The sequence below is a fragment of the Pagrus pagrus genome (assembly GCF_965226575.1).
Source record: "Pagrus pagrus genome assembly, chromosome: 15".
Lineage (NCBI taxonomy): Eukaryota > Metazoa > Chordata > Actinopteri > Spariformes > Sparidae > Pagrus > Pagrus pagrus.
In genome coordinates this window covers 25,404,968-25,417,104 of record NC_140199.1, presented here as the reverse complement: position 1 = coordinate 25,417,104, position 12,137 = coordinate 25,404,968, and the positions used below count along the sequence as shown (strand labels likewise).

The 12,137-nt window shown below is 43.6% G+C and overlaps 1 protein-coding gene across 8 annotated transcripts in view; it reads right to left on the bottom strand.

Annotated features, from left to right (window-relative positions):
- The window catches only part of kcnma1a (potassium large conductance calcium-activated channel, subfamily M, alpha member 1a), a 159,027-nt gene that overhangs the window by 110,211 nt on the left and 36,679 nt on the right, over positions 1-12,137 (bottom strand). For all 8 annotated transcript variants that reach the window (XM_084375204.1, XM_084375205.1, XM_084375206.1 and 5 more), the window contains exon 2: positions 9,008-9,175. In XM_084375204.1, coding sequence (XP_084231330.1) covers positions 9,008-9,175 — 168 coding nt within the window. The remainder of the gene's footprint in view (positions 1-9,007; positions 9,176-12,137) is intronic.

Genomic DNA, 12,137 nt, shown 5'->3' with positions numbered 1-12,137 from the left:
GGGAAAAAAAGAAGAAGAAAAAAAAAAAGAGAAGTTACAGGATTTATCTTCTAGGGACCAGGACTGTTTGTATAAAACGTGAGTACATTCAGTAGTTGTTAAGATATTTCAGTTTGGATCCAAGTGGTGGACTACTTCTCAACCGACAGACGAGCATTTTATGGCTGATGCACCATACTGACTAAATCAATGCCGAGAAGTATTTATATGGAGGGCCACACCCATCACTCACTCACAGTAACTAATATACCCCATCATCCTGATCAGATAGTTTATATCTACTTCATATTTATGCTCCCTACCAAACATTTTCTCTCATGCCTTGTCCTCAAACAGCCTATAGCTGTTGGTGATTAATGTACATGTGTTAAGACACTTTGGCTGGGACCACACCCATCTCTCTCGCCTTCTGCTCCCTCCATCTCACTCTCCCTGCTGCAGTGCTTGTCCCCCGTCGTCCCTTCAGCATAAACAGCGATTCATCACCGTTCAGAGGATTTAAGTCAATGCCAATTGGATTGCCATCGACTGAACTGAGAAATTATGGCAAACGACAAAATGAATAAGCTGCGCAGCTAGCTAAACTCAACGACTGAGGAAAAATGGGAGGGAGGCAAGGAGACATCCGGGAGGTGCCAGAGGGCACTGAGTTTGAGTTAGGGGAATAGGAACAAACTGGCTCAGAAATTGAGTTTCATTATGGAGGAGCACACTGCTGGAGCAAAGTGTCATGTCACCGAATGCTGAACAGAGGAGTGAAAAATTGATACATTTGTCCGTGTCCACTGCTATTAATTTACAGAGAAAATTGGTTTGTGAAGCGTGTGTGACGAGTCCTGCAGAGATAGCTTCTGCGGCTATTGATTGTTTATTTCTCACGTCAACATGACAGACGCTTTCTTACACAGATACTTGTGACAGACACTAGAAGGGCTGAGTGTGTTTGTGTGCATGTAAAAGCATACATCTGTAATTATTGAGTTTCATTACAATCGTAACATGACAGATTGATCATATGATGTAATCCTTCTACATGTGTCTACATACAGAATTGGATACTGATGTTTTTGCATTATACATGGTCAACCACATAGCACCACAGCAGTTTGTGAAGTATGTCATACATAGAATATACTGTACAGGCTCTGTGTACATGGCCACAACATTTTAATTTTTTTTTGTGACTCTCAGCAAGACCATCTCATGTGCCAGCAGCATGTTTCTTTGACTGAAAAAACACTACTTGTAGGAATCACACTGGTCGGGGCAGTGGTGGGCATACGAAGACCAAAACTGTCACACCAGACTCCAGGGTTTGTATCCAGTCAGTGCTTAAGTTTAGGCAACAAAATCACCTTGGTTAAGGTTAAGAAAAGTTATTTTTGGTTCTTGAAGCAGACACGAAATTCCATCATAGGATTCACTTCGGTTAAAGTTAGGGGAAGATGTTGATTTCTGTCTATACTGACAAAATTGAATCTTAACTTTCCATTTCCATGCCATTAAAAAAATGGGCAATTCGTGCCCACGTCCTAGAATCCTATAGTTTAATTTTATCACTACTTGACAAACTGCTGTAATACAAGGTTGATTGCGAAGAGTTTGATCTCATTATTGCATGAAACACAGTTTATTGTTTTGACCATCATTTTGCATGCTTTGCCAAAGACCATATTCACATTACGGCCATTTTCCTCTGACATCATGCTCAGGGTGGGAAGTTCAGCTGCAGTATTGCTGTCTTTAGGCCTTTCACGATAACAAATTTTGCTGGACGATAAATTGTCCTAGAAATTATTGCGATAAACGATAATATTGTCGCTTTGAGACCATTGTTCAACTAATATAATGATAATGGCGTAATAATGCAAGTACACCCTTTCAAAGATCAATAAACCTTTATTTCTAAAGAATATTTAACATTGGAACGTGAAGAAGACATTTTAAATATCCAAAATAAATAAAGATGGAGGTTGTGGCCAGCCAAGACTCCTTACTGCAGCAACAATGTTAGCACCATTGTCTGTAGTGATGCGGAGGCGTGACGGTACACGTGATGATGATGACGTATGTGTTTTTTTTCAAGGTGTTTCCCGTGTCCTCCTGTTAATCTAAACATGTACCAGCTGTCGGTTAATAATCTTATGGATGCTGTTATAATGTGCTGTGATTGAGATCCTGACTCACCAAACATCCTGGAAAGTGACAAAGTTACGGTTTTCTGTAATTTACATAATTACATAATCGCCGTCAGTAAACTGGACGCTGTCTGACTCTTTCATTTGCTGGGCTCACGAAGTTCACCCTCAGTCGGGAGGGCTGACCATCGCGACAAACACTTGGTGAGTTAAAGTTTTCTGCCGGGGACAGACGCTGTTTTTCGGGCAGAAATGTGACGAAGAGTCGGTCGGACAGACAGGCTGACGGACACTTCTCCACGAATAACTGCGGTATTATTTTCCTCACATAAGTTGCCAAAGACACGAGCAGTTACTACGTTACTGTTGTTTGGTCCTGTAACGTTGCTTAGTGGGACATTTCTCTTTATTTTGTTGAGTGAAGGATCTGTACAGTTATCAGACACCAACACCATCAGATCGACACACCCTCGCTCCGCGCCGCCGGCTCGGTTCGCCAATACTGCGCCTCTGATACTACATCCGGAGGCGAAATTTCACCCCTCTTTCACCCACTTTCAGACAGAGGCAGATGCGGAGAATTGGCGCAGGATCCCCACATGCAAACGGCTGTGTGAATGGGGCTAGTGACTGACAAGAGGGATCTAATGAGAGACACGAGGAAAACAAACAGGCATGCAAATGGGAATTATCGAGGCCTCGAGCTCATTTTAATTTATTGTAGGATTAATTGTCTTATTGACTATCGTGACAGGCCTAGCTGTCTTCCAGTTTGCAAGTTGTATAAATGTAGAAAATCTACAAATACCGATTGATCAGCAACTGAAAAGTCAATAGATGGTGAAAATCTGGAGGGACATCAGGCCAACTTTCAAGGTAAAACAGCATATTTGATACCCTGTTAGACAACAGCTAACAATAGCATTCAACCACATCCAAGCTAACATTACTGTTTGATGGTGTTACACAATCCGATAGGAAATGTGTAAATGAATTCTAAAATATCAACACACATCTTGGACACAAGTGAACACACTGGATGTGATTAAACAGTAATGTCAGTGAGAAAGTGGTTGAATGCTAACGTTAGCTTATGGGTTACCAAATATGTTGTTGTACCATGAAATATGGCCCTCAATATTTTTTAATTATTTCTCATCTTATCAGCTCCTGATAAAACCTGAAACACAGAAGCATTTACATTCTCCAATCATTTGAACTTTCCACCCTGAGTGAGACGAATACGGTCTATATCTGGTATACACTGGTGTATAAAAATATAACCATTATATTGTGATAATGATTTCAGCCCAGTCTCAGTCCAATGTGGACTTGCATGAGAGCCTGTGGGTGGATGTGTTTGTTGCACAGATTCAGTAACACATACTGCTCCCCGTGGATGGATTAAACATCATGTAGTAAAACTGTCATTCTTGCAATCATCCAAAATGATGATCAAGTGAAGTTACCTTATCCTACTGAACGCATATGAACCGACATATGCTGCAATGATGCAAAAGAGACGAGGCTATTGTCATGCAGGAACGTGATGCAAGAGATGGTGCTGTGTTGACAGCTGTATCCAAGCTGAGGAGTTTACTGACAGCAGTAAATTAGTTCCACACACTCAACAGGAAAGCGTCATTTGCCAGCCCAAACAGACGCACAAGGACTTGCATTTACACATTCATGCATGCATACAAAAACAAGCCCAAAGGACTGCCAGCACAAAAATGTACTCATACATAGGGGTAAACACACACTGCACTAATGTGAAAAGTAGAACACTGTGAATGACAGCTGTTCTCCGGGCAGGCAGCGAGGCAATCACGGGGAGTGCGAGAGAACACATTCACACTTATTTTCTGCACAACAGGATGTTTCGGGACACATGGAAACACAGTGGAATGTACACACAGTGTCCTTACACACTTTGCACAATCTCAACTCGTTTCCTGCCAAGACACACACACACTGTAAGCAACTGTTCTCACACATAAGCTTGAGAATGGGGGAAATGTGATAAGAGAGGGGTAATCACAGGTGAAGGAGAACAGCGTGCTTCCAGTCAGAAGCTCTGCTTGAAAATCTCTTCTTACAAAATGAAGCGTGTTGGATGTATTACGATTGAAGTCAGAATTCATGCCTTGTCACTCTACCTCAGAGAGAGCCAGATGTGTTGTATTTGCAGTGGACAGGGGTCGATATGCAGAGCGCCATGCAGTGTGTGGGTGGATGGGAAGGCAGAGGGATGACCATAGGGTTTAGGTAGCGGGCCATGTGAACAGATGGTCCCTGGTTGCCACCCAAGATCCCATTAAGAAAGATGGCAGGGCTGACCTATTTCTGGACCAGCCATGCCGTGCAAATCTACAGCACAGAGTGATAGGGCGAATATCTACGTTCATAGGTTATAATCCTCGCTGTTTTTGTTGGACATTACTGGATTACGTACTCTGTCACTGTAGCAGTAATGCAGGAATCAATTAGACGAGATGCTGTGGCAACACAGCACAAGAATTCGGCCTACTCAAACTTCCAGCTGTCCAACTACTCATTTCCTTGGATACTGTGCCCTTGAGTGCTTAATGAGGTCTTTCGACAAAGCAACTGGGGTGATACGCTTGTCGAGAGACCGATGAGCCATCCACTTTCGGAGCAGAGGTGCTTTGCTTTTCACCTACGTTCCACATGCAGTGCCTTTGTGTGGACAGCTGTCTCGAGGGGCTCAGAAACACTTCCTCCTGAAGCTGCAGCTGGCACTTAGACGCTCAGTTGCATCCTGCTCTGCACAAGTCCCCACGGAATGGCTTTTTCACCTATCAATCAATTCCCAAACAGCTTGTTTAAACCCCCTTTAAAACTGATTATTGTCAGAATATTTGTTCTTTTATTCTTCTCTTTTTTGCGACAGTGACATGACCAGCAGAGGATCATGTTCGATTATGTTCAAGTTCATTGCCCCTCATGTTTTCCCCTTTGCTCCCTGAGCTTAGTGTCAACTGAAAATGACCCTAGAGGCAGATCATATGTGAATGTGGTGATAAATATTTGATGAGCTGATATTGTAAAGGTGATGGGTGATACAAAAAGCTAGGGACCCACACTGAAGAGCAACACTGGCTCATGCTAGCATCAATCATGTCCCGCGGTATTTTATGAGGCACATAAGGTGACACAGAGCCTAATCAAAATTAGATATATGGCTCTGTGTGTGTGTGTGTGTGTGTGTGTGTGTGTGTGTGTGTGTGTGTGTGTGTGTGTGTGGGTGGTTGGGAGGGGCCCATGCATGTCGGTTACACAAAGACAGGGCACTTTGACATACGACCAGTATGAGGAAACAACATATTATCAGCACCTTTGTCTTTTGAAGCAACATATGTACACAGATGTACACATACATTCTCGCGTACACACACATGATAGACCTGCTGCTCTTATTTTACTTTTATCACATGGTCTGAGCAATACCATGAGCCTTAATAGCTTCCTGCTACCACAGCCTATAGACCATTTTTCCCTGACATCACACTAAGGGTGGGAAGCTCAAAGGTCCTATAAACATAGGAAATCTGACAAATTGTTATCATATCATCGCTTCCTGATGGGGCAAATATATACATAACATACACATATAATGCTATGTATATATGCTATGTATATATAATATAAACAACAAATATAAGGACCTGATAGCTAAAGCTAACATTAGCATTCAACCACCTCCAAGCTAACATCACTATTCGATAGTGTTACACAATAGGAAAGGTATGAATTAACTCTAAAATATCAACACACACACCTTGGACACATTTATTTAACACTAGAAGTAAAACACATCGGATGCAATCATTCAGTTAGGCTAGCTAGGGATGCTAACGTTAGCTAATGGGTTATCTAGTATGTAGTTTTATCTTTAATTATGTGGTGCAATGTACTTTCAGATAGTTTAGAATTAATTTACGTCTTTTCTATCCTGTCGTATAACGTGCATCAAAACTGTAATGTTAGCTAAGACACTGCTGAACGCTAACATTAGCTGTTTACTAACGGAAGGTAATTAAATGTGTTGTTTAACTGTTTAACTGAAAGATGGCCGAATGTCCCTCTAAAGTTTCACTACCCATCATCTTTTCAACTGGCTGTGGTAGATTTATAACAAAAGCAGCATAGCATTATCCAAGCATTCGAGCCTCCCACCCTGAGTGTGATGCCAGAGGAAAATGACCGCCGTCTGGATATCGTCTATGGCTCAGCAATGGTACTTCTTTAAAACAGACCACTAATGACTAGAAAGATTCTCATGCAGCACATGTGGTCTGGTCTTAATGGTTGTGGGTGGATATGTGTTCATTCGATTCCTTCCTCATCAGAGTAAAGTAGTTTGGCAAAGTCACATTAGGCACCAGCAACAAAACAGGCCCTGTTCTTCGCATGCCGGTAATTCGGCCCAGCATGGGGAAACAATATGGGGGACTCCTGGGCCAAGCTGCTGCCACGGGTGGATTTAGATTTGTCTGGTAATTCAATAAGCCTGGGGGTATACTTGATCTTTCACTCGCAGTGAAGTCATCAAGGCAAACAATGAACGGGGATGGAGGGCTGCCTACCAGAGGCTATCTGTCTCAATCTGCTTCGGCTTTGGCTCTTCCACCTGGATAGAATAGAGCCTGCATCAAGCTTTAATCCCACCTGTGTGTGTGTGTGTGTGTGTTTGTGTGCATGTGTGTGTGTGTGTGTGCGTTATTTCTGCTTGGCTCTGCCCAGGCAGACACCCCCCTAATGTCAGATGACTGAGCGCCACTACACAGCAGTTGCTATGGTTACCAGCCAGGTTCTGTGTACACGGATACTCACCGCAATTTTGATCTGCAGTGAAGCACTGATGGGAGAGCAAGAGTCCCACAAAATCACCCACCCACACACACACACACACACACATACATGCACACAAGATACAAAAGCCATCATGCGTGTACTGTATACGTGGGAAAAAATTGCTGGCTTACATGAATCCACAAATGTACACATTCCACCCACATGGGCAGATACTCATTCACCTTCACGGAGCGCGCCTCATCAGTACATATTGTGCTGCATATCATTAGATTGAGCGCGTAAGCAAACACAGCCTGCTGGGCTGAATTATCAGCCCCACCAGAAGTAGCACAAATCACAGTAGGTGATACACTGGGATATCTCTACGCCTAGAAACCCCTTTAAAGCAACCGGTGCTTTATTTCTCACCGACTCACACAACCACGCACTGTCTCACTCTCCATCTGCCTGTCTGTCTCTCTGTTGGTGTGTCCGTCTCTAGCTTTCTTTGCTCTTTCACTCCCATTCTAACTCTCACACACACACACATGCATGCATACATACAGGGCAGATTGGAAGCGCTCAGTCAAAGCAGAAGATGAAAGTGAGAGGGAGCTGTGTCCATGCCAGCGGAGCTGTGTGAGTGGGGAAGTGATGAAAGAGAGGCTCATTTAGTAAATTGACAGCTCCCTTCAGGATTCTTCATCTTTCTTCGCCATGAAAAGGCCCTGAATCCTTCTCAACTCCCAGCTAACTCTCGCCAGGCGTGAAGAAACTGTCACATTCCAGCAAACATTAACAATGACAGCGTTAGTATTTTAGTTTGGATCCATCTCGCTCCGGACTCCCACTGCTGCCTCGTTCGGTCCACAGATGCAAAGGGGATGTCTGAGCGAGACAGACACACCGGAGCTAATTTTCTGATGCAAGTCAGGATGCAAAAGGAAGGCAAGACAAGGCAGAGCTAAGAATAGATAACAAGAGTGTTTTTAATTTCCTATCTATAAAGGTGATGGATGCACTTACGCAATGAGTAGACACACAGCATAAGCACACGTTTTCTGGCACCAACCACACCCTATATTTCTTAGCACACTGTTAAAAATGCTGCCGTTGAAGAGCAGAGGCCCTTAATTTCTTATCTCTGTGAGAAAATCACAAAACTGATAAAGACACAGAACAACTGTGGTCAGGGTAATTTCACTCTAGTGCATCTTTTCCAGCATGGAGATGTCAGCGCTGATCTGAATGGGCCCCAGTACTAATCAGACACCGTGAAGTCTTCTTCTAATCACAGTATCTAATAGAATGAGGGTTGGCCAGGTTTTCAATTTTAATAATGAAGCAGCACAGGACAGAGGAGGCACCACTGCAGAAACATCAGGATTTGGCTGAGTTGTCGAGCGCAGGAGAGATTCTGGGGGCATTGTGAGGGATGTAGCTAAAGAAAGGACCCTCCAGCGGGGGAGAGCGACTGTAATTCATACCAAGAGAAAAGCCACAGTGACAGCCTCTTACCTACTGCACAAACACCACATATGCTACCTCTCGTACTTGGCAAATAAATCTCCCCCTCACATACACACAAGCATGTGCATGCACACCCACACACACACAAATACACACACTCATCGGTTGAGCTGGCAGAGGCACAGCAGAGTGAGTTACAGCGTGCCGCACATAGGCCATTGCAGCAGAAAGAAGGCTGGACAGTGCCAGCCAAATAGCCAACTGAGATTCAGCGAGGACTGAGTATCCAGCAGCATCTGTGGGGATCAAATTAATTGCCCTACAGTATGTCTCCAGTGGGACCTGTATAAAACAGGTGAGTAAATGTGTACATAGCAGTGGATTATGCAGCGGATTAATCTGGAAGCCAACTTGGGTGTGAAAACCAGTTGCAGTCTGTTTGCCTGAGGAAAGACCAAACTGCTGCACTTATCTAAATTGTGGGCTGGGCAAAATGATTAGTGTCCAAAAAAGTGCTAATGGATTTGAGTCTGAATTTGGGGCATGAGATATTTATATCCACTAGAAAAGGGAAAACCTACCAGAACTCTGCCAGTGAGCGTCTGAGCGGAGATCATGACACCGGCCCAGTCTTTGACGGAAGTCATCCATCCCACCTCGCTGGCCGGGACATTCTCCTCCTTCTCATCGCCAGTCTTTGGTCTGTCTGCTGCCTGGTTGTTGGCTGGGTTGTTCACCTTCTGAGCCTCCTTGAAGAAAAGAGAATAAGTTCTGTAATAATGGTGCATGTTAAAGATAAAGACAAATAACTTGCTTAGCATGCTGAAGAATTTCCTGAGTTAGGAATCCTAACTTAGGATGGCAATTCAAAATAACTCCCAGTAACTGTTGTTGTGTCTGTATGACAACGAAAATGAAGATGGGCAACAACACGCAGACTTAGGCCTGTTAGCTTGTTATGATCAATATGCTACTCAAAACATAACTGTTGGAGAAGCTAATGCTGATGTCAGCCTGTTGGAGAAGCTAATGCTGATGTGGTTACACCCCGCTTTTCCAAAACCCCGCTGTTCCGAAAATAGACTTCCATTCATCGTAATGGCATGGTTTCCCATTTTTTCTAAAGATTGTGGAACCCCTGACCCTAACCATATTGGGAAGTAATTGGAAGTTGAAAGTCGGATTCGGAACAGCGGTGTGTCGGAGTGAGGTGTGTCGGGATGGAGGGGTTTGGCAATGGAGGTGTTTCGGAACGTCAGGCTGTTCCCTGCTGATGTTAGCCTGTTGGAGAAGTTAACACTGATGTTAGCCTGTTGGAGAAGCTAACATTGATATTAGCCTGCTGGAGACGCTAACACCGATGTTAGTCTGTTGGAGAAGCTAACACCTATGCTAGCTCGTTAGCTTTAAATCCTTGACTATATTTGCTCCTTCACGACGTGATTAATACCTCTAACTCATCAAAGCTTGCTTTTCTTGTCTATTATAGCAAGCTAGCTAGCCAGTGACAAGTGAAGTGAGCAGTTGCTAACCTTTGTTGATGATAATCAACAAATAAAAGAAATCACTCATGTCAGCCCGTACTGTAAAACAATATCCTGTTAGATGGAAAGTTGAGGCTTCTGCACGTCCACATTCATGACAAGCTACGACCTCTGAGGGCAAAAAGAAAAAAAGAACTGCAATTGCAGCCAACACGCCATGATGGTCTCCATCTGCTATGTTAAATATGTGCGTTAGAATATGTTAGAGCGTGTGCGAGTGTGTTAGATAACAACAGAATGTATATATGCACGTCCCTTCTTGTGTCCGACTGAGTGAGCACAGTTGCATGGCAGTTCATTGACATGCCTTGCTTGGCACAGTCACCGCATGCAGCTGTTCCTCTCCAGCCATTCACTCACTACTGATTTGACACAAGCAGGCACTTCACCATCCTTCTGGCAGAAATGGGGAATGAGTAGATTTGTTTTACAGCCTTTCAGGGAACAGAGTCCTTGGATTTTTTGGACACACATGTACAAGGAGGCAGAGTATAGTCTTGTGTGCGTCACCCTCGGCCTTGTAAAACCACGCTAGGCCCAGCAAATGGCGTTCACAGAGAATCCCTGGAATTGTAATAACTTTTGACCCTCTTGATGGCGGCCCGTTGCTCCTTTCCAAGGAGGCAGGCTCGTGTTACCCCAGAGAGCACACATGCAGCACTTTGCAATGTCCCTCCTCACAGTGACATGTAACAAGCAGCCATCAAAACAGATTATGTGCCATGTCAACAGAGTGAAATTTGTTTTCCAGTACTGTACATGTCACACTTTTTTTTGTTTGTTTGGATGACCCCATAACATCTAAAAATGATGACTCAAATATATAAAAAAAAAAAAAAGATTTTGCGTTAACAGCGAGTTTGTTTTTGAGATATAACCAAAGGCCAAGCATCTACCGGGGTGACTGATGTTGTGTTGTGTATGCCCACATGCAACACAAAAACAAACCAGCAACTTGAGTATTTCTGAAGGGCTAAAGAGCAGTGATATTACAGATGGGCCCAAGAGAGTGCTCTGTCCATTTTAAAGGGGATTGTCTGGTCAAATTGGATTACATTTCATAATGATATGGCATGGACACAGCTGCCATTTTCCTAATTTGATTCCAGCCCCATAACAATGCCAATAAACTGGCCTTAAAAAAGCCTGACTTAGTCATAAGATCATTATCTGCTCCTGCCGTCGGGCCTCTCAGTACTGCAGTAGATAATTCACTTACTTGTACTTCATATACTCATTAAATAGCTTAGTGTTTGGAGACTCACAAAGTTTTACAGAACCCATCATGAGTGTGATTTCGAAGCGTTGATTTCATCTGTGAAAGTAACACTAAATCAGCGCCTGATTGTAAGTGACAGCTGGAAGCAGACTGACCTGCCGAAATTTTGGAACATTTCAAGGTTGGAGCCTGGAGGAGATGGTACGCTGTAAATACTTAAACGTGCATATCTAAGTGAACATGCAGGCTGAGTTATTTCTCTTAAACTCTCAACCAGCCACAACCCCTCGTCCGTACTTCCTTAGTACTCTCTTGACTACATTGCCAGCATGTCACATGTTGCAAATACTCAGCAAAGTGTGTGTGTATGCGGGTCACCGTGCACAGGGACGTCTAAGATTTCACTCTGATTGGCTGTGTGCCTGCTCGGTAGCATTTCAGACATGTTGTGGTGGCATAGTATGTGCTAGTCTGTGCTCAGCAGTTACTTCTTAGCCAGAGGGCCCACTATCCCTCACATATAGAAACACACCACTACACTAGAACTACTGAATGTCACGTAAGTCACGTCTCGCAGCAGCAGTACCTGTTTCCAGCTCTTCTTGTCACTGTTTTCCACTAGATTTGTTTTCAAGCGTGCCGTAAATGCCCTCAGACCAAAATCCTGTCACAGCAGCTTTGTGGTAAACACTGCTAACTGACTGACAGGTTTGCTGGTGCTGCATCACACTGAACAATGTCATCATGAATTAGTTTTGAACAAAAAACAAGCTACAGCAAAGTAAGACATGGATTTCAAAATATGACAAAATGTTGATTTCCTTATTTTGCGTTCAGATAACGTGCGTCGACCTCCACGGATCCTACAAACAGCAACCCTCGCCGTACACACCTGAACATGGAGGCTTTAAAAACACATTCAGCAGCGGCGATGTGTTTGTACCGTGT